Source organism: Leptosomus discolor, chromosome 9 (assembly GCF_034619465.1).
Source record: "Leptosomus discolor isolate bLepDis1 chromosome 9, bLepDis1.hap2, whole genome shotgun sequence".
NCBI classification, from domain to species: Eukaryota; Metazoa; Chordata; class Aves; order Leptosomiformes; family Leptosomidae; genus Leptosomus; species Leptosomus discolor.
The window spans coordinates 8,941,128-8,967,769 of NC_141399.1; the positions used below are offsets into that span (position 1 = coordinate 8,941,128).

The following is a 26,642-nucleotide window of genomic DNA, read 5'->3' on the forward strand; positions in this document are numbered from 1 at the left end:
GGCGCAAGGGAACCCCTCGCCGGTTTTCGATGTCAGCGGCCGGGGGAGCGTTTGGGGCTGGGGCTGCGGGGCGCGGATGGGACCGGCTGATGGGACGAGGCGCTGGGCGAGCCCCGGGGCCAGCCCGGCGAGTTCCGCGCCGGGGGCCGGGCCGTCCCGGCCGGGCGGGCACCGCAGTCGTTTTTCTGGGGCGGCAGCGGCGCAAAAATAACCGTAAGAGCGACCGCGTCTACGTTGCGGCGTGCGCCTTCCAGGGCAAAACCCGCAAACCATTTCTCCCTTCTAGCCGTCGGGGCAGGGGGGTGGTGGTGAAGGATTAAAGCCCCACGGGAGAACAGCCTCCACGGGAGAGGCGGAAAGCGGTACCGAGCCGGGACGCCGCAGCCCGCCCGACGTGCAGCCGCTCCGGCTCCCCAAAGCCGGGCTGGGCCACCCCGACCCCCCCCAAACCCTCCAGCCCGGCTCAGCGCAGAGCGGGGGTGAAGGCAGGGCGGTGGGCAGGGTGGCGTGGCTGGGGCAGCTGTCTCAAAAGTCAGTCATTTGTAATACGCTTGCCGGAACGGCAGAAGTCGAATCGACAGAGACAGCCTCCAGCTGTGCCTAAACCTGCGATTTCAATTAAAATACTGAGCTCCGACGTCCGGGTCTGAGCCGAGATCCCAAAGCGCTGATGCACTGGCCGTGCAGTACCTCGGCTTCTTGCCGGCCGGGAGGCAGCAGCACGGCACAGCCCGGGTCGGGAGACGGTACCCGGCCTCGGGTTCCGCGGGGGCTTCTCCGGGCCGTGGGAAGGAGGCGGCCCCGGGCCTGCTGAGCGGGGTCCCCGCCGCGGCTCCTCGTCCCCGGGAGCCCCGAGGCCTGCGGGACCCGCTGCCCCGAGCAGGGCGGTAGGGACCGGGCGGCGGTGCCCTCGTCTGCGGAGGGAAGGAGGGAGAGACCTGGCCCTGAAAACACCTCGGCAAGGACGAGGGCGGCGCGGGGAAGCTGGCAGCGAGCTCCCGGCCCCGGCTCCGCAGCCCTCTTTTATCCTGCCCGAAATCATCTCGTTTACAGAAAATATTTGTTTGCACTATTAGTTTGTACTGGAGTTAATTACTCAACGTGTGAGCGGGGAGTAATATGGATAAAAGCAGCCCCAGTGTTTATTGTGTGGGTGAGCTGTTGAGCGGTGCTTGAATAAACTGCAATTAGGGTTAGATAGAGATTAATTAACATGTGAGTGGCAAGGTGTAAAATAGTTCCCAACCCTCCACTCAGTATAATCTGCAGGCGAGGAAAAGAAGTTTGTGGAGGCTAATTAAATACTTTGCTAAAGCCGGCGAGCCCCGGCAGCGAACGGAGCCCAGCCGCCGCCTGCCCGCTGCTCGCTGCCCGGCGGAGGCGCGGGCTGGGCGGGCGGCGCGGCTCGGCTCGGCTCCCCGGGGCTCAGGCGGGCTCTCCCGCAGCCCGACCACCGGACACGGCTTGTGCCGGTGCCTGTGGCTCTCCGCGGTCCCTTCCCATCCTCTCCCCTCAAAAGCGGGACGGTTTCCTTCCCTCCATTTGCGCGCTGAACCACCAGACCCAGGCAGGGAGGATGGAGCGGGCAGGGCTGGGGGGCGACCGCCAACACCTGATGCTCCAGGCGGGAGAAACCCCCAGTTCTCCTTCCCCGGTGTGCCTCCCGGGGCAGGGCGCTCCCCTCCACCCGCCGGCAGCCCGGGGCGGTGTGGAGGCTTTCAAAGTTTATTTCTGGAGCGTGTTGTGGTTCGCAGGTGAAAAAGCCTGTCTGCAAACAGCCGCCGGAGAGCTGCCCCGGCAGGGAGAGGAGGCGCGGCTTTGTCAGCGCCGCACAAAACCCCTGAATTCCTCCAAACTTTCTTAGGCGTGCTAGGGAGGCGGAAAAAAAAAAAAAATATATATATATATATATATATATAGGGGCCTTTTCTTTGCTTGCTTTACCTCTGGCCAGGCTCAATCTAAACCCTTCGCTTCCCCCCCCCCCCCCTCACCCCCCTCCCCCGGATAATCCTCCCCTTTATTTTAGAAACACACAAAACCAGGTTCCACGCAGCGCTATAGTGGCTAGAAGTGAAAGAGAATTGAGCGCCCTGAATCGCTGGGGGAAAATGGGTTCGGCTGAATAGCCCCGGCGAGGGACGGGGCGGCTAATCAGGGCCAGGGGAGGTGCTGCCGCTCCAGCCGGGCCCCCCCAAAACAGGTGGACACGGGACTCCCTCAATTACCGCGTCCTCGCATCTGAGGATTCTGCAAATCCTCCCCTCCCGCATCAAGTCGTTTTAATTAGAGAAAGGAAGGGAAGAAACCCTGGCATCCAGGCGCTATAATGCAGCGTCGCTTTTTTTTTTTTTTTTTTTTTTGGGGGGGGGTGGGGGGCCGGGGGGGGGGCACGACCAGGGCTAGAAGGGAAAGGGAAAGCCGTCCGACTGCCCCCCGGGGAAGTGGGCACCTTTCGGGGGTGACAATTTGCAAAATTCCCGTTCGCAGTGCACGAGTCCTTTTTTATTATTAATATTTATTAAAAAAAAAAAAAAAAAAAAAAAAGCAGCAAAAACCCAGCCCTGGACTCGACTCTCTCCGCATTTATTTAAGGCTAATCACCAGCTACCCTGAGAGGGGAGAGGGGTGGAATTAAACTTAGTTTAATTAACATTAATACACTGTCCTAATTAATGGGTTGGCTATTAATTTATACATGCTGGGGAGGCTCGCAGATAAGTGACAATTTATTAATTATCTTCCAGCTCGGTTGCAACGGAGCTGATTGCAGATGGGTTGCCAAAATAACTCGAGCATGGTTGCGTGGTAGTCGCTTTAGGAAAAAAAAAAATTCATTCTCCCCCTTCTTAAAAAAAAAAAAAAAAGAAAAAAAAAAAGAAAAAAAATCCTCACGCTCACTCGGAGTGGCTCTTCTAACCCCAGCAAGAACTGGAGCACTCTTTTCCACCCAACTTGTGAATCGCACTTGCCTTCTAATTTGCCACATGCAAAACGATTCCTCTGCTTTGCAAGTTGCTTTTTAAGAAGGGAGAGAGAGAGGAAAAAACCCAGCTCGCACACGAGCGATTTGTGCCTCTTAAACTGGAAGGAAATTGTGCGTGGAGGGGCGGGGGGGGGGGGGGGGCTCCTCTTCCTCTCTCTGCCCCAACCCACCGCGCTCCAGCCCGGCGCCTCGGCTCGGGGAAGATCCATGGTGGCATCCCCATGTCATTCTGCTCGAAGTGACTTCATGTGATGTCAGCTTTAAATGTACGAGACCGTGATCTGACGCTCAGGAAGATGTTTGCTATCAAAATGTGACTGTGGCCACACTGCGCTGCTTGGATGAGTCTCGCCGGAGCTGAGCAAAGGTAAGGGGTCCCAAGACGAGCCCCGCCGCCCCTCGCCGTGCCCCTCGCCCCTGCCCCCGCATTTCCCGGACCGCGGCCATCGGCGGAGCTGGGCTGGGTGGCATTGGGCTGGGGGAGGTTTTTCTTTTTCTTTCTTCTCTTTTTTTTTTTTAATACTAACAAGGTCTAGCTTGCATGTTACTTTAGCGTGTTCCGCTTAATGAGCAGTAATCTGGTACCCTACGTGCCATTGTTCTTGGATATGTTCATTTGAATGTAAATAGGGAGGGGGTGCCGGAGGGGGGGGGGGGGGGAGAGAGTGGGGGGAGAACAAGGTGCTTATTAAATTGATTTGTCTCCTGGCTTTTCTGGAATGCAGAGCCGAGAGCGGGAGCGAGTCGCTGCTCACACCAAGTTCCCGCACGGCGGAGCGACATGGCGAGCTCGGGGTCGCTGGAGACGGTCATGCCTTCCTCCTGCCCCCGGCACGACGGCAGGGCCGCCGCCGCTAATCCCTCCAAGACCCTGGCCTTCTCCATCGAGCGGATCATGGCCAAGACGTCGGAGCCCAAGCCAGCCTTCGAGCAGAGGCACGGCGGGCCCGGGCCGGAGCCGGAGCCGGGCAAGAAGCCGCTGAGCCTGTGTTCGCCCCTGCCCTGCGTGATCCCCATCCCACCGCTGGGCTACGAGGTGCCCTCCAAGACTCTCCTCAACTACTCGGAGCTGTGGAAGAGCAGCCTGCGGGGCGGCGCGGGGCTTTGCAAAGCCAACTGCGGCGTTTGCTGCAAGGCTGAGCTCGCCCTGGGCCAGCCCAGCGGCCGGCTCATCAAGCCGCAGGTCATCCACCAAGCGGGGGCCGTGCCGGCCGCCCCCCGCTCCCTCTACTACTTCAACTACCTGGATGCCGCGTACCACCCGGCCGACATCCTGCACGGACAGCTCTTCCCCGCCGGCCTGCTGGGCGCCCCGCCGCCGGGGGGGCTCTCGGCCCACCAGAAGCTTTTCCTGCTGGAGAACGCCAAACTGGCGGGGCTGGCGGCCGAAAAACTGCCGCCTCCGCCGCCCTTCGCCCACAAGGAGCGGCTGCCGGGACACCTGGACCAGGTGATGAAGGAGGCGGCGGCGGCGGAGCGCGGCGGCCCCCCCAAGGGTCACCCTAAGCTGGGGGGCGGCGGCGGCGGCGGCGGGGCGGCGGAGGGCAAGCCCAAAAACTTCACCTGCGAGGTCTGCGGCAAGGTAAGGGGGGGGGCGCCGGCAAGGGGCGGGGTGCGGGGGCGGTTTGGGAGGGGGGTGGGGGGGCGGCCGGCGGCGGCCCCGCCGTGCCTGACCTCGCCTTCCCGGCGCTTCCTCGCAGGTGTTCAACGCGCACTACAACCTCACCCGCCACATGCCGGTGCACACGGGGGCCAGGCCGTTCGTGTGCAAGGTCTGCGGGAAGGGCTTCCGCCAGGCCAGCACCCTGTGCCGGCACAAAATCATCCACACCCAGGTAGGTGAGGGGTAGCCGGGGTGCGGGAGGCGGCCACCCCCCCGCCTTCCCCCGCAGCCCCCCCCCCCCCACCTGACGGGCCTTTCGCCCCCACCCCACCCCCCCCACCCCCCCGGTGCAGGAGAAACCCCACAAGTGCAACCAGTGCGGGAAGGCGTTCAACAGGAGCTCCACGCTCAACACCCACATCCGCATCCACGCCGGCTACAAGCCCTTCGTCTGCGAGTTCTGCGGCAAGGGCTTCCACCAGAAAGGTGAGCCGGGCCGGGCCGGGGGGCCCCCGCGGGGCCCTCGCCCATCATTAGCGGGGATTAAACGCGGCGAGCCCTGCCCGGCTGGGGGAAGAGAGGGGCGCGGGCAGAGCCGCCGCTGCCGCCGCTCCCAATTACTTTCCCTCTAAGGCGGGCCGCATCGCCGGGCACTGCTGACGGTTCTCCCTAACCGCTTTTTAAATGAGAGGTGCCGGGCCTTGGTCCTAATCCAGAGCCCTCCATTTGCCGCGGGTCACCGGGCTGACCCTGCCTCTCATTTGTGCCGTGCCAGTTGCGCGCTGCTCCGCCGTGACGCGGACCGAGTTTGACAAGTCGGACGGGGGTGCGGGGGCGGGGGGGGGGAGACCCTTCCTCATGCCCCCCGCCCCGTCCTGCCCAGCCTTACCTGCGCACCCTCGGGTAACCCCCTTTTCCACCTTTTTCCTCTCTCACAGGCAACTACAAGAACCACAAGCTGACCCACAGCGGAGAGAAGCAGTACAAGTGCACCATTTGCAACAAAGCCTTCCACCAGATCTATAACTTGACTTTCCACATGCACACCCACAACGACAAGAAGCCCTTTACGTGCGTCACTTGCGGAAAAGGATTTTGCAGAAACTTTGATTTAAAGAAGCACGTCCGAAAGTTGCACGACAGCGTCTCCAGCGCTCCGCCGCCACCGCCGCCGCCGCGGGACCCTGGGCGCAGCGGGCAGAGCTAAGGGCCCGGCGCACCGCCCCACTCGGACCTGCTCCACCAGGCCAGCACTATTTATCCGAACCAGCCTTTGCTTCTCTTGTCTTTTCCCCAGCGAGCTCAGCCGCCGATAGCAAGCGATCCCGAGCCGCAGTTGTATATAAGAGGAATCTTATTTAACGGCGCGTTGCGCCGCCGGAGCGGGCCAGAAGGGGCCGGGCTGGCCGCCCCCCGCCAGGACAGCGCTCTTTATACGTGTCTGTAAATCTCCATTTTAAATGTACGCTCGAATAAGTGAGGAATATATATATATATATATATATATCATGGGACAATAAACCGGCCCTTCGCAGGTGTCTCATTTCCCGCCTCGGCCCCTGTCCGAGCGGGGACCGGGCTGCACGGCGCTATCCCCCGTGTAAACGCGGCTTGCGGGAGCTCCGGGAGCCGGGCAGGCTGCGGGGAGCGCGGTCCCGCCGCCCCAGAGCCCGTCGAGTGCCGCGGGCCCCGGAGGAAAGGAAAAAGGAGGGCGGGAGGGAACAGGGCGGCTTCAAGAGGGCTACTGCCCCCCCCCCCCCCCTCGGGAAAGGGGCAGTGCTGGTGCGGGACCCCCGGCGGGGCTGCGCGGCCCTGGCCGGCAGCGCGAAGGGCAGCTCGGAGCGTCCCAGCGCCGCTCTCCGGGGTCGGTTCATTACGGCGTGTTTAAGCCGCTCCTGAATGACTATCTTTCCCTGCATGCAGATGAAATGATCTCACGCTTGCTTTCCGAGTAATGACCCAAATTAAGAGAGAAAACACAGACCCTTCAAACCGCATTACATTAATCTAATCACTCCCAGCAGGCCACAGAAACTCTTTTTGATCAGAATATGGATAATCAAGCACTTGGATTACACTAAATATTCCCTTCGCATCTCCTCCCCTCCCTCACTTTTAATATGCAAGTGTCTATTCCGGCCACGTCGTTAGGAACAATATTATTCTAGGGGAGAAAGGAGATTGAGCCGGCCGTGCGTGTGCGTGCTGCTCGGGCCGGGCTTGCCAATGAAGAGGGGAACGAGCGAGGCACCGAAATGCCTGGGGACGGCGTAATGGGGAGTTCACCTTTCTCCGGTTAATTGAGTGGTTAAATGGTGGGAGGCGAGGACGAGCACAACTCGCCGCCGAGCGCAGGAACGGAAGGCGACCCCTCGCTCCGGCTTTCTGGATTCATTATTCGGCTGCGATGCTCCGCGCTCCCCGAGGAGCAAGCAGGGGCCGGGGGGCTGATGAGCCCCGTGCTCCCGCTGGAGGGACGGGGGCGATTTCAGAGTTCCTCGGGGTTTGTATTTTTAAGTGCTAGAAGTAGCGTTTTGATGTTTCGGGCCGGATGAGGAGCGGGAAAGGATGCCCAGTGATCCTGACAGCGGGGAAAGATCGTGCCAGAATTTGTTAAAAGATTTGGGGAGAGTTTCAGGTTAAAAGAAAATAATAATAATAAAAAAAATAGTAATGCAATCCCCGTCGCCGTAAGTCACAGCTTTGGGAAACGCTGGCGGGGAGGGGCGGGTGGTTGGGGGACCGTCCCCCAAGCGAAGGGGCTGTAGCTCAACCCCTTGCAGGCGGGTCGCGGCTAAAACCGCCAGCCGAGCCCGGCTCTCCCACCGCCGCGACAGACGGGGCGGGACAGCCCATGGGCCGGGGGCAGCGGGAAAGGGACATTTCCCCCCCCTCCCCCCGTGAGGACACTGTGCGGGGGGAGGCCACGGCAAGACGAGGTCCCGAAGGAGCGGAGCGGAGCGCGGCGGCGGGGCGTGCGCAGCCCGCAGAGCCGGTCCCGCTGCCAGGTCCGGGGGAAGCGGCGCTTCCTCCGCACCCCGGGCGCAGGGAAGAGGTCTGGGCTGCCAGCCGGGAGCCAGGCGCGGCTGCGGGCCCAGCAGACAGCCGCAGGCTGCTTCTCCCCAGCCCTCCCGACGGGCGAGAGCGGTGCGAAGCCTGCTCCCGGGAAGGGAGCGGAGGAAGCGCGTTCTTTTCGCATTTTTATAAAAAGCGACGTTGTTTACAGAGCCGTCTGTGAGAGGGGGAGCGGCATCCCCGTCACGGCTAAGGGCATCCTCGGGGTACCCTGAAGGGCCGCGCCGGCCGCCGCTGGCTGGGTTTGGTCACCTCGCCCCTCCTGGGGGGGAGGCGCGCAGCCCACCCCGGGCCGAGCATCGCTCCGGCTTCCCCCTCGACCTCGGACGCACTGGGAAGGGGCCACCGCAGCACGCTCGCCACCGGCCGGCCCCGGCCCCCCCCTCCCCCCCCCCCCCCCGCCCCCCCGGATCTCACCCGGATCCCGGCACACACAAGCCGCAGATCGCGGGGGAGGGGTGGCTCTGTCAGACACACACACGCCAGAGACTCCAATTATCTTCTCCCTCACAAGATGTTTCTGCTGTCCACGACTGCTCACACTTCGGCACTCTTGCCAGCAAGCCTCAATAATAACACAAAACCCGCACAAAAACCCCTCTCCCGGCGCCGCAGCCGCGCACACAACAGATTGAGCGGTGCCGGTGCCTCGGGGGGAGGGTTAGAGGTGCCTCCGCGCAGAGAGCGACGTGCCAGCGCCGCCGGGCTTCCCCCCTCGGCCCGCCCGGCCCGGCCCGCCGCCTCCCCGGGACCAGGCGGCACCCAGGTGCGTCCCGCCGGGCCCCGGCAGCGCGCCGGGCACCGGGAAGCGAACAACCTAAAGGCAGCTGCGTTGCCCTTTTCCCTGCACTCCGCTCTCCAAACGTCTGAGCAACCAGTTTGCTGCTAGAAACATGTTAATTGCCAACGGAGCTCATTAAGGCATGCACATGCAAAACACAGCGAGGGAGATTAAATGGACAAAAGCGCAATAATGAACTGTCAACAATCGGACCCATCTACACGACCAGGAGCACTCAAGAATGAGGCATTTAGAGGCAACAAAGGATTGTCTGGGACAGGAAGAAAGGACGACCTAGACTTTTGTTTAGTCAACACAATTGATTACAAATGAGAGATTAACAGGATAGCTTCAGAGTTTTTTTGAAGGAGGCAGAAGAGAAAAGTCCAATTAAGTGCACCGAATGTTAACTACATTGATTTCCACGGCCAGCCCTAGAGAAATTCTCATTAAACCATCCTGGCGATCCCTTTTGGAAAGTAATTTGTCTCCCTGATGGAGCAGAGAAAGGGAGCCGTGTAAAGAGAAAGAAGCGCTAGTTCTTGGCACAATGAGCTTAGGAGACACACTGGAAAGAGCCAAAGGGGGAGTTAATGAGCATCTGACAAGCCGCTTGGACCCGGGCCTGGAGAGCAGCGATGAAAAGATGGAATTGGCCAACAACTATTCTTTATATCAAACATAAAAAGGCCAATCTGAAACAGGGCTGCTCAAAGCTGGTGGGGAAGAAAAGAAAGGCCCCCACTGGGGGGTGGAGTGGAGGGCTCAACTGCCCCATTGGGACGGGGAAGAAAAAAAAAATGCACCGGCATGTCCCTCTCCCGAGCGAGCGGAGCTGCTGGACCTCGGCACCACCCCCGGGCCGGGCCCGGAGCCCCGCCGCAGCCAGCGCAGGCAAACCGCTGCCGCCCCGGTCCCGTCCGTCCGTCCCCCCCCCGCCCCCGGCAAGGGGGACCCTACGCCAGCCGATCTGGGTACAGTTTTAAGAGGTTATCCCGCAGAGGTAGATCGCCGGCCAGCCCAAATCACAGCGGCCTGGCTCTCCCCAAAGAGGCAGCGCCGGCTCGAAACACGCCTTGCTGCCCCCCGGGGCTTGCCGACCCATCCCGCCCCCCCGGGGGACAGGGGAACCGCGGAGCGCAGCGCAAGGCAACGCGCCTCCTCTTCCCCTCGTGTAGACACGGCTCGCTCGGAGGCTCTTAAATCAGATTAGAGCTCGTTAATAACAATTTTGGCTTAAGTCTGTATTGACTTAGGTTTAGGAATGGCTTAGCACTTTCGCTTAAGTCAACACCACGGCTAAACTGACACATGCCTTTCCCCACCCGCCGCATCCCCGCGGATGCCCAGGTGCTCGCAGGACTTGTCCTTCTCCCGCTTTACGCCGTTTGACGGAACTACCGGCACTCTTTTTAAGCCAGCCCGCCGGGCTTCGAGCGTGCCGGCCCGCCCCTGCGTGTCGCCCACGAGGGTCCCCCCGGGCCTCGCCACCTCCCAGGGGTGGGGCGGGGGCATCGCTGCCCTGTTCCCCGCCCCAGCCCCTGCGGCCCTTCCCCAGCCCCCGACGGCACGGCCCGCGCCCACTCCCTAACGCCTCTTTCCCTCCCCGCCTCTCTCCTCAGGCCCCCTCTATCCCTTCAGATTTGGACCCCGGACACCCCCCGGAGTGCCGGGGCTGCGCTGCCACCCGCGCCCGAGCTCCGCGGGGAGAGGAAGGGGCCGGAGGCAGCTGTCCCCGCAGCCGAGGGGAAGGCGGCCCGGCGGCTCCCGGAGCGGGCATCGCCCTCCGGCCAGCACCGGCAGCGGCCCCGGCGAGGGCTCTCGGTTCCCCGGCCGCGTTTGACCCCAGGAGCAGCCACACGCGAACGGGACAACGAGAGGACAGGTAGGCCCCGGGGCTGTGCAGGCCAAGGGGGCGAGCTGCATGCCATGGTGGTGGGGATGGGCACCGCCCCCCCCCCGGGCTGGGAGGGGGCTGCCTGGTGACACGCTCACCCCACGCTCTGACTCTCCCGAAGGCTCCTGCGGGCAGACCTCACACCGTGGCTAGCTTGGCCCCAAACCATTCGCCTCCCTATCCCCGCCGCTCTTGCTGCCACCCTCCCCACTTTCTCCCGAGCCACCAGCCCTGCCACTCTCCAGGGCGGCCCCGGTGCTACCGGTCCTGCCCGCCCGCAGGCACAGCGCCCTGCTGGCCGGCACTTGTCACCATCACCACGGGTCCTTGGTAAAGACACTTAAAGAGGAGTAAAAGTTCCTCCTAGCTCGCCTCTACCGTCCTCCCTGACTCTCCAGGCGACCCTTTTCCACCTTTTAACACGACTCTAACCCACTCCCACTCCCACCACTGACCCTGCCTGGGCCAGAGCCGCAGGCTCCCGTTATTCCTATTTATCCCATTTATCTCTTGCAATTGCTTAATGGATTGAATCACAGAAAGGTGACCCCAACACCTGCCCTCAACTGAAAAAAAAAAAAAAAAAAAAAGGAGAAAAAAAAAAAGGTGTGTGAGCATTTGGGCGTCCGTGCTCTCGCTTCGGGGCAGGCTACCTTTCCCCGTCAGGTTGGGGGCCGCGGCCGGGCCGTGCGGCTCAGCCCGCGGGGAGTCCCGGGCCGGGCCACCGGGCAGCGACAGCCGCGGCTCCCCTCCGCCCCCTCCCGCCCCTCGGCGGAGGGAGCACAAACAGCCTTTCGGTGCGGGTGCTAAGCCACGGGGGCTCTTAAAAAATCTGTTTTAAAGTGACTCCGGTAAGAGCGTGTTTAGTCACGGAAAAGCTTTGCTGTTCCTAGCGGGGACACGGAGCGCAGAAAAAGGGTCTGCTCCCAGAGTTCTGCGTTTATAAGCCCGAAACAACACAAAACTTGACTCTTCCTACAAGTATTTGCATCTTTGCCGTCTCCTGCGTTTGCAGAAGATGCAGGCTGAGGAGGAACTTTAAAAGCGATCTGGGCCGGGGGCAAAAGTACTTCTAGGCGACGGGGTAGGGACTGGGCACCTCGCCGAGCCCTTCGGAGCACCTCTGGCCCGCTCCGGGCCGCCCCAGCCCGCGGGCGATACAAACAAACGGGGCCACAGCAGTGGTTAGGGGGGAGCGGCCAAACCCCCGCCCAAACACAACGGGGCTGGGCGCTTCGAATCGCTTGGAAGACCGAGGCCACAGCAGCCAAAGGGCGTTTGCCCAAATCAGCGCCGCTGCCTCGCTGCAACGGGCACGATTGTCCTTTGAAGGGCTCAGGCGTTTAAATCGCAGAGAAAGCACCTGAGACCTCCCGCAGCCGTGTTCCCAAAGTCCCGCTAACTGTCTGGTACTCCTTCTCCTGTCTTCCTCGCTGCTGCCAGTTGCCAAGATATTTCACATAAATAGAAGCTTTCTGATTTATAACCAGCCTCTTCCTTCTGATTCATTATGTTAATGAATTGAGATATTACCAACATTGGATTATCGCACCACTGAATGAATCCAGCAAAAGCAAGCCGATTAGAGAGGAAAAAGCCAAGTGCACCCAGAAACGTAATACAAAGAAACGTCCGAGAAATAGTGTTAAAGCGGCTGCAGTTGCTTAAGCTCACTCTGAACACCGTTCACAGATGACGGGGGGGGGGGGGGGGGGGGGAAGAATGCGACAGCTTCGTTCACATATACAAACCTTTCCCTAATGGATTGACAGATGCGTTTTCCACCGTTACGGGTGTTATTACGAACGTTTCCAAGGAATCAAACCCGCTGCCCAGAGCTTCCCTGGGAGCCTCGGCGCCCCGAAGTGACAGAGGACACCCACACAAGGCGCTTCTCGGTCTCTCTCTCAGCGCGCCGCAGCCCCAGCGCCCCCGAAGCGACCGCCCGCCCTCCCACCCCGCGCCCAGAGCTCTCCCATTCCACACTGGGGAAGGACAGAGCCACGCTCTCCCCCGGCCCGTCTCCCTCTCACACAGCCGCCCGGCTTGGCTGCCCGCAGCCCGGAGCAGCCCCTCGGGCCGGCTCCGCAGAGCCCCGGCGCGGAGGGGAGCGCGGCCGCGGGCAGCCGCCGGGGAAGCGCGCAGGTTGGGCGGCGCTGAGCAAAGCGCTTAAGGGAATGATCTTCCGGAACCTTTTACCGAGCAACAGTTCAGCGCCCCGTGAATGAAGCTATTGGGAACACAGACAAACTAAACGGGTAGAGAAACGCAAGTCTGGAAACCAACACCGCTGTGAGGCAGGTACTCATTTACTGCGGCTGCAAGCTACAGAATTGGTCAAGGAGACTGCAATTTACCCAGAGGACGGCAACATTTTCCTTTTATTAATTTGCAATATATTTGTAAAATAATCTTACGGCAGCTGGGTCTGCTTGAATCTGTTTCAAAAGTGTGATGTAAATACCGTCTCACACTATTTTGTTGCCTATTAGGGCTTTCTGGTAGGTGATACGACAGAGTAAGGAGAAAGAACACCACACATTTATTTTTAAGATCATCATCACTAGTGATAAAACTTACGGGAAGAAGCGAGCACACTTGCTATCTGTATGCGTTAAAAACAAACGTATGCAAAGTAACTCAAATGAAGAAGATACAACTGGAAGACAACAGCGGGTACGATTTAGCGCATTTCCAAGAGCTGTTTCAGCTGTGTTTAAAAGGAGTAGCAAATTCCCAAATTAAATCACCCTATTTATGGCAAAGACAAAGAGCTCCACACCGCAGGAGGATGCAGTAAAGAAACGGGTTTTTTCCCACCTGTTTCCTTTGCAAAGGTTTAAGTATCTCTATCCATCCTTTGCCAGCAATCACGTATCTGAAGTAATTTAGCACGCAGTTGTTGTGAAATAATAGGAAGAGCGCAAACAATCGATCTGGGATTCATCACATTTGGATTTTTCAGCGGTAAACTTCTGAGATTCTCATCTCCACTCAGCAGATCAATATTTCAGATCAGAGTCAGAGGAAAATAAACACCACACCTAAGCACAGTATTTATCACTGGCCCACTCCCTGTCCACACACGTGGCTACAGCAGGCACCAATTTACACCCAACTTGTACAAGCAGTGTAACACTGAAATCCAAGAGGCAGTGACTGTAGGATCAAAGCTTTATTTCAACTGTAACACGGTATATCCATGGATTATAATCCTTGAGCAAACAGAATATTACAGTAATGAAGACCTTAGCATTACAAATATGTTAAAACAGCTTGCATTTGGGGTGATATTTAAGGTCATGTTGTATCTGAACACAACTATTAAAATATTATGAAAATTACCATTATGGAGTAAATAATGTTTTCTTTCAGATGTAACCTCTAAAAGCACATTCCATTTCAAATTTGGTTTTCTTATTTTTCAGTACGAACAAGCTCAAACTGAGCCTCTACATCCCTGACCTGCTCTATGTGAATGAAAAAGACAGAAATGAAGCACTATAAGCTCAGCCTAAAACCTAGCTCCCAACTTCTACGAAAACATGACCCTGAATAAATACAATCAAGAAGATACCATAGTAAGTGTCAAACATCATGTGCCTAAACCCTCTTATTATTTCATATGTATTTGCAAATGAAATTAATAGGCTTGAGAAAGATTCTGCAGAGTAAGAAATTTCTTATCCTGGGGAAAAGTAACATGCCTTCTGCTACTGCCCCCACAGCCAGAATAACCGAGAAAGTAAAAAGCTCCGGAATGTGATGGTAGAGGTGACAAGATGGGTGAACAGGCTGTGCTCCTGGGCTAGTGCTGTGATTACTCATCTGTGCATAAACCTAAAAGGATGATTAATAATTTCTTCTTGTAAGATACTCAAAGATTAACTTACAAACAGGCAAAACCTTTGGTTTTTCTCACTGTTGTTCTCTCTATTGCTTTCCCCCACCCACCAGAAAAGCAAAAGAAGCAACAGGCTGATAGGACCACTGCAGCTTGTGTGAACATACATTCTAACAGGGCAAGCAGCAAGTCCAGAATGCAGAGTCACAGGTGACATTCTGAGGGAAAAACAGCGTTTACCCAAGACGGGCAGGAAATTACATAAGCTATATAGAATGCAATATACATAATACATATTTTATGCTTACATAAATACATATCAAAGCTTGGGATAAGATGGTGTATAACTACATAGGTATGTTTGAAGCAACAGCCTTGGCTTGGTGAAGCATACCCATTCAAGATCTCACTGAATGCTGACATTAAACCATACCAGTATCAATCACTTTGGGGGATTTTGAAAAATTTTTTTTTTTTTTTTTTTAAACACACTCTGATTTAACTAACATCTGCTTTCTCAAATTTGTATTTATTGGAGGGCACGTGGCAAGCTAGCTCAGCCACAGTAAATTACACCCAAGCGTGACAGGAGACACCACATAACTACGTCCCCGCCAGGGCTCGCCCCAAGGTCTGCACCAAAGCGGGCAGCACCCACTCGGGTACCCCAGGGGCCCTGCCGTGCGCCGCCCTGCCCGGCTGCTGTGCTGCCTTGGGTCATAGGCAACTGCAACGACTCATAGCAGGCCACAGGCCAACAGGAAGGCCCTTGTCTCTGAGAGCAGTCACCTGTACACATTCCTGCTTTTAAGAGTTTCTCTTCAGTTTATCCTTTTCTGGACACGTTCCTATGGAGTTTTGCACGCCCTGGTTGTCCCATTGCTTCTAAAACTATGCTGCAGGAAAAAAAAAAGTAATTTCCTTCTTTGAAAAAAAGATGATTTCATTTCAATCTTAATCTCTTTGCCCGAAACCAAAATAATCAGAAACGCAGTATCTGAGCAGTTAATTGCGGCACAGAAACTACACTAGCACTGCTTGCACACTACAAAATCCTCACCCATCCAGCTGCCATGACCTCCTAGTCCACACACTTCGCTGTCCTTCCATGGGAAATCACAAGGGGCAAGGAGATGGTGAGCATCTGCATTGTGTCCCAGTGTTTAGGCAGAGTCGAAAGAGATAAAGACCCAGATTACTCACACTTAGGGGCCCAGATTTTAGTTTAAGTGATTTTCCTTTGGATGCAAAGACCAGGATGAATCCTACTCTTTGTCAGCAACTAACTGCTCACCCATCCCTTCATTCTGGGCATCGTGTGTAATAGCTTTTCCCTTGTCTGCTCAACTGATTCCAATTATTTGCTTTTAAAATGTGAGCCCTACGATTCCAAGATCCCTGCCCATTCCCGCTAAATCAGACTGAGAACCACATTGCGATCTTGCAGAAGAAAATATTACCAAGTTGTCTTTGTGACAGAACACCGAGTAGGTATAAAATTGCAATGGTCTCTATGCCAGGTTTTTTTTTAAGCTCTCTGCTTGTAAGATGAAAGCCTAATTTGATATTTTTGTAGTTATATAACAGTTCTAATATTTTGTGACATTTTGTATTGTGACACTATAGATGAAATTGTCATCGGACTGACACCCTTTACTGTTTATTCCTTAATTACAACTGTTAACAACACTGCAGAGAAGCGTGCTAATCTGCCATCACATATTATGAAAACAACGTTATTGTTACAAACACCAACACCCACTCAACAGGATATTTCTAAGATGGCAGTTTCTGTAAAAACTTACCAGTTTAATGGACACTTCAATAGAAAAAGTTTTAAACGAACTCTTAATATTCCCATTGAAAACACACAACAATTTTATATCATAGCTGAAGTTTTGATTTTATTGTGTCAGTGACTCTTCATGCTATATAGAGATTTTATTTTTTTTTTAACAGGTGGGTGTACATCTACGTAGCACAGAGATGCATAGATCAGTGCACTAGTATCCCAGCAAAACCTGTATTCATTACACTTTTGTATCCTCAAACACTGGCAGAGGTAAATTTTTTTTCTCTTACTTCCAGGTTGGAGGTGGAAGTACGTTGTTGCACATGAGATTAAATTTTAACAATACATTGACTCAAGCTCAGGTTCTTAATTAAAAAAAAAAAACAAACCCACAACATTTTTTTTCCCCCCCTAGGCTTGCTTTTCTTAGGAAGCATTACATTCCTGCAGGCCAAGTCACACAGCTGGAATGATCTTCCACTGAACTGGTGCTTTAAAAAGCACTGCACTAGAGCAGTGAAATCCCCATACCGAGTCAGCCACGGCACAATCAAAACTCACTGATACTGCACCTCCGCAGCAGGAAGCTGAGGAGCTGTTCAATGTCTGAAAATGAAAATATTATTTCCTCAGCTTCCATATATGCTTGCTTCTTGGACAGCCACTGCCAGCTACCTTTCAGTTTGCTTCTTTCAAACTTTTCTTGCCTATGCAAAGGTTCTCACTTGTAGGTTATGCGAACAGAAAGAAAATAGCACTAAGCAACCCAGAAGTAGCAAAAAAATCCTAGAGAGTTGTTTACTTTTTCTTGTCTTTACCCACCCATTAGAGAGGAAATACAAAGCAGGCAGCAGGAGGTTGGGAAAAGCAGCAGTGGTTACTGGAGTGAGGTGTAGAAGCGATGAAAGGGGCAACGACAAAAATCAGGGGAAACAAGATGCGGAGCTTCAAGGTGTTCCTTCTACAACTGCTCTCACGAAGGTTTTTATTTTTGGTGCTAAAATAAGGCGACTCTGATGCAAACAGCCTGCCTTTGCTGTTAACGGTAAATTCCTCCTGTCTCCCTCCCCACAGAGCGGCACACAGCACAGATGACTGCAGCGAAGAAAGATAATGCGCGAATCCGTCTTTACTTAACGCACTTATACGTAGAAGCAGAGGATTAAAAATAATCTAAAACTCTTCTCATACTGAAAAAGCAATTGCCTTGGTGGGTTTCTGTACACCAGTGTTTCCCACTTTTGATCCTAAAAGCCCCTTTGAGGACGGCTTCTCTAACGCAGAACAGAAATACAGAATTGTACACAACGCGACAACGGAAGCAAATTATCCAATATAGAACATTTTCATTGAAATGATTTGCATTACAATTTGATGGCATGATATCCTGTTGCCTGATCTGGGTGATCTTGTCTGCTTAAGCCATAAATTACAAAACAAAATGAAACTAGAAAGTTTATTTTTGTGAATCTTCTTCTGGGTAGCTTATGTTCTGTTTTGCAGTTTTCATTTTCTTAAAACCAACAGGGACTTCTGCTCTTCCTAAAAGAAACTGTTCCCACTTGGGAAGAGATTCTTTTATTGATGCCCAATAGAGAGTCTGAGAAAGATATAAGAAAAATAAACTTAATTTCAAAATCTGTGTCAGCCTGTTTAAAACCAATATAGATACGCAATGCATTATTAAATTTTGCCTTATGAGTGAAGCAATTCCAAAAAGAACAACGTACTTACACACATGAAATTTCAAATCTCTTGTATGATACAAAATACCAGCCTGGAATGATTTCATTCTGCAGCGTGAACTGTGAAGTGACTGAATGTGCCCTCTTGTGGTAGGCAACAGAGTAGTTTAGACACTCAAAGTACCTTAAAATATTTTCCATGACAATAAACTTTCCCAAAAGCAGCGTTTATATGTAGGTATGTTAGTGGAATTTAATTTTTAAGTGAAAAGTAGTGTTTAATGTTATAAACAAAAAGTGCTATGTAAATTGGTTATCCTAGAAAAGTTTGCAGTAACGTAGTTCAAAGTATTTCAGCAAAATTTTAGATGTGATACATCACTGATAGCTTCAGCATTTAGACCACAAAAATAAAAACAAACAAACAAAAAAAAGAGCTGAAAACCTGTATACTTATCCTGAGGCCTAGGAAAACCACTGTGGATTATCTAACCCTTTCTCTGCACTACCCTGCGCCTCTGAGTAACAAATTTAACTTCTTTTTCATTCGTGGAATGGGCATACCCATTCATCATTTTTGCATTGGTATCTTAAGGATAACTGTTGTTCGTGGGATTTTGAAGAAAATTAAGTGCCAGGCATCTTTTTGTCCCCACAAAATAACGTGACCAAAGAGCTGTATTAAGGGAACACGTTAATCCATCTACCAACGTAAGTGTTTTTAGACATTGATGTCCATTCAGAAAAAAGTAATTTTGTAGTAGAAAACATTGACAGTACGTATGTATTGAGCCTTTTTTTCTTTACTTGTTCAAGTATATAGCGTAGAACAAATGCACCACAAAACTGAACATCTCCCTTCAGAGTATTAGATTCCTGGCTAATCGCTTTGATCCTTACATGTAACTCAGATATAACTATGGCTCTTGCAGATTTACAAAAATATTTTCTTCAACAGATTTACTCAAAGAATCTTTTTTGACAAGCATATGTGCTGTCACACAAAACTACTCCGACTTAGCAAGCTGGGGATCCATTATAGCCATAACTTTCAAAGTATATTAATACAGACACATATATGGCTGAGTGAAATATGCTCAGAAGTGTTTTGGAACAAAGCACGCACAAGAATTTTGTAGCATGAAAGAAAGTTTTCTTTTCCCACTATTTATAGCACTCTCCTCTAGAAGTATAAAAAAGGCTGAAATAGGATCTTCTCCTTCAAATAGTAACTCTGTTCTCTCTAAAATTCAACCGCTGCTGCAGTGTAGACATCTCTGCAGCCATGAGCAATCGCTCTGCATTCTCCACTTTGGGTGGACTTTGGTCTACATGCTGCCACACCTCACACAGGACAGAGGGAGCAGCAGTCCAAAACCGATCCAACCAACTCTAGAGGTGGCTTGAAAGTCCTCAAGAAGATTAAAACTACTTTTGAACACAGTCAAAATAGGTTCAATATTAGTAGCTTGGCACCTTAGCATCATTCAAGATATATGGGTATCTAGGAAAAAAAAAGTACCCTTTTGCCTACAATATTTTAAAAAAAGATTTTCAAAAGTCACTGAATGGGCATACCCAGTGTGCATCCTGCCACAGCGACAGGAGCAGGCTCTTTACAAAATGCAATGACAGACCAAAACTTTTAACTGTGACCAGAAGTGATGCCTCTCATTTAAGTAACAGCCTAAGCACTACACCCCTTGCCCAGCAGGTGTGACACTAATGTACAACACACCTCTTGCCAGGCTGACAGCACTACAACCTGTACCTTTCCCCTCCTTTGTCAGCGCCCCACGACACAAACTAGTGTGGGACACTCCGTGCTCCTAATCCTGTGGAAATTAAGCCCCCACGCAATGAAGAACCCACAAACCACTGGTGCAAGAAACACAAACGGGAATCTGACTCAGTGGCCTTGTGGTTGAGATGTTTAGTTTGCAACAGGAAGAGGTGAGCTCCAATTCCTGTTCCCAGGACTGTTTCAGTCCTCATCCTTCACACATCACTGCATAATACCGATAAAACAGTCTTGAGACCAGGGAACTGAACTTGTTACGTTGTACCAGGATAATATTTAGTTGCCAGAGTAACCTGCTGTTCAAAATTTTTATCTTTAACTAATGTTTTAGGGACTACAGGTTGAAAAGTAAGAAATCAAGCGTTCCAATACTTTTCATAAGCTCCCATACAACAACAAAATAACTCTGAGAAGTGAAAATGTCCCTGTTCATGCTGATAAACTGTTGACCCTGAAATGTAAAGATGACAATCTCTGGCAAACTGAAAATGGGATGACCGTATAAAACAAACTAAATAGCTCTGACATAGTAAACACAGTAATCTTCTGATATTCACAATGTTTGTTATTATATTTGACTTTATTTTTAAATAGAAGTTTGTATACATCTGAAAGCTGCTAAATATTTCCACCAGAATGCTCCAGAATCTAGGGACCTTGCCCCAGAATTTAGGTTCAGCTTGCTACACAGTACACAGGCCTTTGGCTATACCAGTCACTGGATTTTAAAATCAATTATTTTCACTTTAAGAACACGCTTCAGGGGGGAAAAAGGCAAAATATTCGGTAAACAGCAAATGAAAAGACAGAGTTCTAGGACTTACTTCTAACTTAACAGTATCGGGATGTGGAAGTAAATACACTCTTTCTTGCAGCTTTTTTTCTGCTGCTCCTATATCCTAGAACACAGGCAAAGTACATTTCAAAAACAAACACTGGGAATTTTAAAAGGAAAATGCACACTCCCATAAAGACATTGAAATTAACCAAATAAACCCATTACAGCTAAACAACGTTCAAATAATAACACTGAAGTTCAAATCTTTCTGTTTAGTCACTCTGAAGTCCAACCTACACTAGTAAGACTAACAAACATCCTACAGTTTCTGAACATGTTTGCTGTACCTGTTTGATACGAGAATAAATTTCATGACCACTGTAAAGCACTGTTACTCTCTCCAGACACCAGGGTAAATTACAGTTAAATTCTCTCGTATGAAACTTAAGAAAATAGAGGGGAACAGAACATTTTTCTCTGTGCTACATGCAGACTGAAGTATGTATTCTAGCTACTGTAACTGTAAAGTAACTAGGCAAATTATGTGCAAGATCTTTACTCCTCAAGACAAAGATGACTTGCTAATATGCATGCATAACATGTGCACAAAAATGTAGAGCTGCAGCAAGCTGTTCACCAGACAAACTTGGATGACAATGCACCTCACATAGCTTTCTTACAAAAAAATCAGTATTTGGGTTTCTGCTTGTCCAGTGGATGTGTGCTGGATTCACAAAGGCCTAAATAAATTTTTTTTAAAAAGAAACAACCAAAAACCAACCGCAACAAACAAATCAAAGCATCCCCCCAAACTAACCGCCCTCCCCCTTTAAAGTTCTGACCCATTCTTGTGGGCTTAGTTCCATACCCAAACATTGAAGAGATTGAGTGGTGGGCAGATGAAGAGAGACAGAAAGGGACGTGGGAGTGGGGTGTGAAGAAGCCAAAGCTGAACAGAGTGGAGGGGGAAAGAAAGTATAGCAGATGGCAGAGTTGGGAGCAGAGAGCGGGTGTGAAGAGTACAACAGAAAAACTAAATGAGAGAGGAAATTCCCCAAAGGGACTTCCCAAATATTCACCACCACTGCCGCTGAAAAGAAGAGTGAGATTCTGGAGGAGCATATCCACAAGGGAGACCAAACATGATTACTCGTGTTGAATAATAGCCAATCTGAATACATCAATAAGTAAACAGTGCTTGACTCATGTTTAGTTTGAAAAATATGACTCAAATTCACTAGAGTATGATTAATAAAAGAAAAAAAACAGCCTTACTGCTAGTTGAAGTTCAACTTGGTGATACAGATACACCTGGTTCATTCAATGTACAGTGTTCATCTTATGTCTTTAATTCCTTTCACAGCATGGCTGTATTCCTGTACATAATCACAAACCCTAATCCAAGAAAAACTGTTCTCCCTTTCCTGCAGCAAAGTGCCTACCCATGGAGGAAGCTAAAGGATGCCCGAGAAGGATAAGTCTGAGAATTAGTTTGCTCTAAGTCCTTGGAAGTAGCAAGCGGCTGCCCCTTTTCAGGTGAGAAAAGACTAACAGGCGATAAACATAAAGGGGGAATAGGAGCAAGGATGGAAGCCATCTGAGGTCACAATGTCAAAATAAGAGGGGACAACACAGACTTAAGTAACCTAAGCAAGAAATTTCTCTGTTGCATGTACTTAGAACAGATACACCACAAAGAGCACCAAATCAAGCCGGTATCAGTGTGGCTCAGACCGAGTCTGGGGAAGTTACCGCCATCCTGAAAAGAAGGATTGATCAGTAACGTTCACTTCATATTCTTCCCTACGATCTTCATTCTTTCTGATTCCTTCTTCCTAATTCCTGTAGGAATTTTCACAGGAAAGAAGAGTATCAATTGAGATCATTATTTCTTTATGTACTCAGCTAAGTCACTGGAACGGTTATGGTGACAGCAAATGAGTGTCTTTCAAGCAAGAACAGAGACAGCAGTTGTGCATATATGTTTAGCGGAGAAGGTCACTTTGGCATAGCCTAGATATTGGATGTGTCTTTTCGTTGCTCACTCTAGTTTGTATGTTGTGCAGTCTATTGTCATTCAGAATACTGATTTAATGACAGACAGTGAAAGAAATTTTTGCTGGAAGGTGTAGTATGCTTTAGAAAATAACTGGAACTACTGAAAGATTAGATGGCACTTCTTGTGTGTCTATACAACTGGTAAGCTTTGTACAAAAAAGAAATCCCTGTCATCAATATAAAAATAAATACGTCAGCAGTGTAAACTTCTTTGGAAAAACCAGCAAATCTAATATGTCACAGTACTGGAAAAAAGAGAGCATCTTACAACACTTCCCCTAAAACCACAAGGACTGGAACAAAAACAATTCAAGACCCTTCCCCAGAGGTAAAATGGAATGCATGACACATGCATCACTTTTAGGGGACCAAATTCAGCTGTCACTTATATTGATATCAGTCTGGCAGAATCCCACTTAAATAATTCTAGAATTACATGCCTGTGAAAGAAAGTAAATTTGGTCTAAATTACCTTCCCAATGCTAATTACTACATAGCATATTCTTCATTTACTATTTCATGTTATAAGGTGTTGCACAGTAATACATATTTCTAAACACAAGAAATACTAGACAAACAAATGTCATAAATTAGATTATAAATATTAGTCTAATTTCTGCTTTTATTACGACAACATTATATAAGTACTGAATGATACAGACTTCCCCAATCTGCAGTCTCCCTCTAAAGAGATCAGGGAAAATACTCTGATAATTACGTTAAAATGCTGAACAAGTGCTTATAATGTTAACCTTTCAATTAAAAAAAAAAAATATGTTTAGTTCCTTGCTTCCTACTGATTAAAAAATAAATTAATTTTGAAATGCTTTCCTGTGCATAAATATGAACTAGCACAGAGAAAGAAAAACGTCTTTTGCTATGATCACATACTGAAAACAACTGATTTTGCTTACATGCAGAAAACCAGAAATGCAAATAAAAAAATAACACTTCATCATGTCCATGTATTTTTGAGTAGGCCAAATCAACAACTCTCCACATGGTAACTGTGAAATGTACAGTGCCTGGTATCAGGAACAATATTCTGAAGCTGGCACATTAATCAGTCTTGTTTTCAAGCTTCTCATATATTATTCTGCATAGATTTTTTTTTTCCCTGTTTTCTTCTGTTATCAGAAAGCATCTGCAGGACTGCATGCCTGTTAAAACTAGTATAAAATTAATAGATTTAAACTGATTTATGCTACTTTATCCTGCAACAGAATTTGTTTTGATACATATGTTTTTGCTTTTTTTCCGTACAAACACCAACATTTTTGACACTTGAAAGGAACAATTTTGAGGATGTGACAGAAGATGGCAAATATCTGTTTAACTGCAAAAATATTTACACTCTGTATATGTCTGAGCTATTGTTAACATTTCCAATACAACAAGCTTTCAGCATGCAGAAATATACCTTGCATTTATTATGTGTGCCTGTATATGTAAACTGAGAATGCATTTATAAAATACAAATAACTTATAAAAACTGTACTTATGAAATAATCTATTATAAAACACGTATGGAAAATGGGAGTCAATGGCTGAAATTACCAAATCAAGGGAGCATGGACTATGGAAAAAAAATAAACCAGCCACTTCTCCCCGGCCTCCCACTGAAGCACCTGCACTTCTCTCTACCCAATACAGAGGGGTTTGACTGCCCCAGCCCAGAATGCACCAGTTTATCAGTCCAAGTTGAAAAATCTTCCTCATCGCAGAATAGTTCAGAAGGCATCCCTGATCAACTGCTCTGCCTGGTCTGCCACTCCCTAAATATAACTTCCATTTAAATACAAAGAGGGCCTGCAATAGAATTACACCCACCCGAAATGCAAATATTTTAAGTCTTAACCAGGCTGTGCACGAAGAAACAAAAAAATTTCAGTGACACAAATCAGTCTTGTAATTTTCTAGAGAAAAACTTACTGTTTCTGTAAACACAATACAGGCAACATGGACCCTTAAAAAGTAAGAGTTTAAAGAAAATGCACAAGAGGTTTTTTGCTGTTTCCTGAACAACAGACAAACAGTTTTCAAATGCATGCTCACGCCAGTGGTCAAGTGCAATCTCTTCAAACTCAGGTGCCTAAGCTGGGGTTCTGGAAGAGGTTTTAGCATTCCAGTCCCTGCCATCAAACCTAGATCTTTCTAATTGCCCATTCTCAAATACCTGCTAAGTTTACCTAGGAAACACAAATCTTACCTAAATATGGCAACAGGTATGTAGAAGAGCTATTAACATCATTAACCCACACTAGGAAGAGCCAAAGCCACCAAACACTGCTTTTACAGACTCGCAAGTAGGATTCTTGAAGTCACTCTACCCCGCTTTAAAGAATAACATTAAACTGAGAACGTCCTCCCCAACTTCACGCAACCATAGTGGGAAAAGAATTCCTACCCTGGACTAAACGCATGACAGGCTGGTCAGCCCCTATTTCCAAACATACCCCCCCATATCTTGAATCAAAGTGTGGAGGTGCTGTGAGTCTTGCCAGACTCTTAAGTTCTCTTAGGCAGACATGTAATAGCATGTGTTGCATCTCTACCGGTACTTAAAAAAAAAAAAAAAGAAAAAGAAAAAAAAAAAAGATAGTAGCAGCTGCCACCACGAGGCTCATATAAGAAGGGCATGGGAAATAGGTAGTGATGCCATCAGATAATAAAGACTTGTCATTTAATGCTTTTGGTCAAGTTCCAGACGAGGGAACTGCATATAGGAGAATTCAAATGACAACTATAGAGCAAACACTTGGGTTTCTTAATTCTCTAAGCTACATAACCGTGACATTTCAATGCGGTTCCGGGTAGTTGCAGAAACTTACATTTAAAAGTGCTGCATTCCTTTTATGAGCTGCATCAGCTGCTTGAGTTTGCCATGTCTTTTTAGTCTTTTTGTCTCCTAGATAAGTCTCCATCTGCTGTAGCAGCTCTGATCTCTGAGACAGTCTACAAAGGAAAACATTTTGCTAAGTGGGTAGAACATTTTGCTCAGGAGCTAGAAAATAACCTTTTTACCTTACCCAGTTTTCTCAAAACTATGGGGCTAATTAAGCCGGCTGTAGGGTGGGTGTGCTGGGGGAGGGAAAAGGTACAGGCAGACACCACCTGCTGTGCTTGTATGAAGCTATAATGTTGCAACCAGCAGTCCTCATATGCTAAGGTGCTTAGAAGCACTGAATCTCCCAGAACAGGAAAGACAGGGTGGGTTGGGGTGACTTGATCAGTGCTCCTCTTGCTCATTGGCAAGTACTAGCTGTTACAAGAAAAGCAGATTTTTCTGAATCATTACTGTATTTGCTTCACAATCTGAGTTTACAGGGCAACAAAGAAGCAAATCTATAATTAAGGCGTAGAGTGAGAGAATCCAATTACCTTCCCCAAATAGGAATTTAACAGTGACAGGAGGTTAACAATGGAGATCTTAAACCAGTACCACCATTGGAAGTCCAAAACCTCATCAGCCTAAACACCCTTAACGGCGAGCAAGGATGCTCATTCTAGTAGTTCATGAAGGAAGAGTGCCACCTCCTGGAACACCAACGCCTTCTTGAAACACCGCTGCTCTGCACCGAGCTCGCATTCACCGTTCACAGGACGGTCATGTGCAGCGAGGGAGGTCTCGCCAGCCCACAACACAAACTGCTGCGAGGCAAACCACAGCGCTGAAACAATTACTTACATCTCTTCGTGTCTTCTAGCAAGGTGAACCTCCTGAGCCAAATAGGATGACATTTTCAGTTGTTTGCCCCAGATTTGTCACTCTAGAAAAGGAAAACAGAGTCAAACTACAATCTTCCAAAGACATACACTTTTCAGTATTAAACAATTCCCTGCTTATTCACATATCAGCTATCTATGCAAAACCTGCCACAAGACATTGTTACATTATGCTTTGAATACATGCACACTACTAACATTCACAACATGTTTTAGGAAAACCTTGCTGTATTCTAACGAGAGAACTAACATTTGACTTCCAAGTTTCAGATCTAGCATCAAGTTTTCTCAAGTTTCAGATGCTTACAACTGCACAAGCAAACCACGTGCTTGCATAATTTGTGTATTCCTGTTCCCCTTTCTGGCTTTCGTCATGTCACTCTGAACACAAAGTTATACATGTAAATATCATTTATAAGTACCTCTCACAGATACAGTGCCCTGTTCATAGGAATCTATGTTTAAGTACAGGTACGATTAAACTAAATAACCTAAGCTAATAAACCACTTTAATCTTTGAGTGCTGGAAACATTAAGTGAAAACTTCTTGAGCTCAGCGCTCCAGTACTGTATGTGATGGAATACACAGCTTAAATTGTTTACATCTTACTGATTT

General features: G+C 49.7%; 2 protein-coding genes across 2 annotated transcripts; one reads left to right on the forward strand and one right to left on the reverse strand.

Annotated features, from left to right (window-relative positions):
• Window positions 1–3,767: 3,767 nt before the first annotated feature.
• Window positions 3,768–5,796, forward strand: FEZF2 (FEZ family zinc finger 2). The gene is made up of 4 exons (XM_086470281.1): window positions 3,768–4,568; window positions 4,687–4,821; window positions 4,943–5,075; window positions 5,528–5,796. The coding sequence occupies exons 1-4, from the start codon at window positions 3,768–3,770 to the stop codon at window positions 5,794–5,796; spliced, it is 1,338 nt and encodes a 445-aa protein (XP_086326407.1).
• Window positions 5,797–17,431: 11,635 nt separating this feature from the next.
• On the reverse strand, window positions 17,432–26,041 carry CEP15 (centrosomal protein 15). The gene is made up of 4 exons (XM_086470415.1): window positions 25,989–26,041; window positions 25,132–25,255; window positions 20,289–20,363; window positions 17,432–17,578 (listed from the first exon to the last, which is right to left on the reverse strand). The coding sequence occupies exons 1-4, from the start codon at window positions 26,039–26,041 to the stop codon at window positions 17,435–17,437; spliced, it is 396 nt and encodes a 131-aa protein (XP_086326541.1). The 3' UTR covers window positions 17,432–17,434.
• Window positions 26,042–26,642: the final 601 nt, after the last annotated feature.

Excerpts from the sequence above, each read along its gene's own strand:
- CEP15 (XM_086470415.1), bottom strand. The coding sequence starts at position 26,041 with ATGTCATCCTATTTGGCTCAGGAGGTTCACCTTGCTAGAAGACACGAA. Across the intron at positions 25,256-25,988 it reads GCTAGAAGACACGAAGAGAT|ACTGTCTCAGAGATCAGAGC; the intron begins GTAAGTAATTGT and ends TTTCCTTTGTAG. Across the intron at positions 17,579-20,288 it reads CCGATACTGTTAAGTTAGAA|ACTCTCTATTGGGCATCAAT; the intron begins GTAAGTCCTAGA and ends TATCTTTCTCAG.
- FEZF2 (XM_086470281.1), top strand. The coding sequence starts at position 3,768 with ATGGCGAGCTCGGGGTCGCTGGAGACGGTCATGCCTTCCTCCTGCCCC. Across the intron at positions 4,569-4,686 it reads CCTGCGAGGTCTGCGGCAAG|GTGTTCAACGCGCACTACAA; the intron begins GTAAGGGGGGGG and ends GCTTCCTCGCAG. Across the intron at positions 4,822-4,942 it reads ACAAAATCATCCACACCCAG|GAGAAACCCCACAAGTGCAA; the intron begins GTAGGTGAGGGG and ends CCCCCGGTGCAG.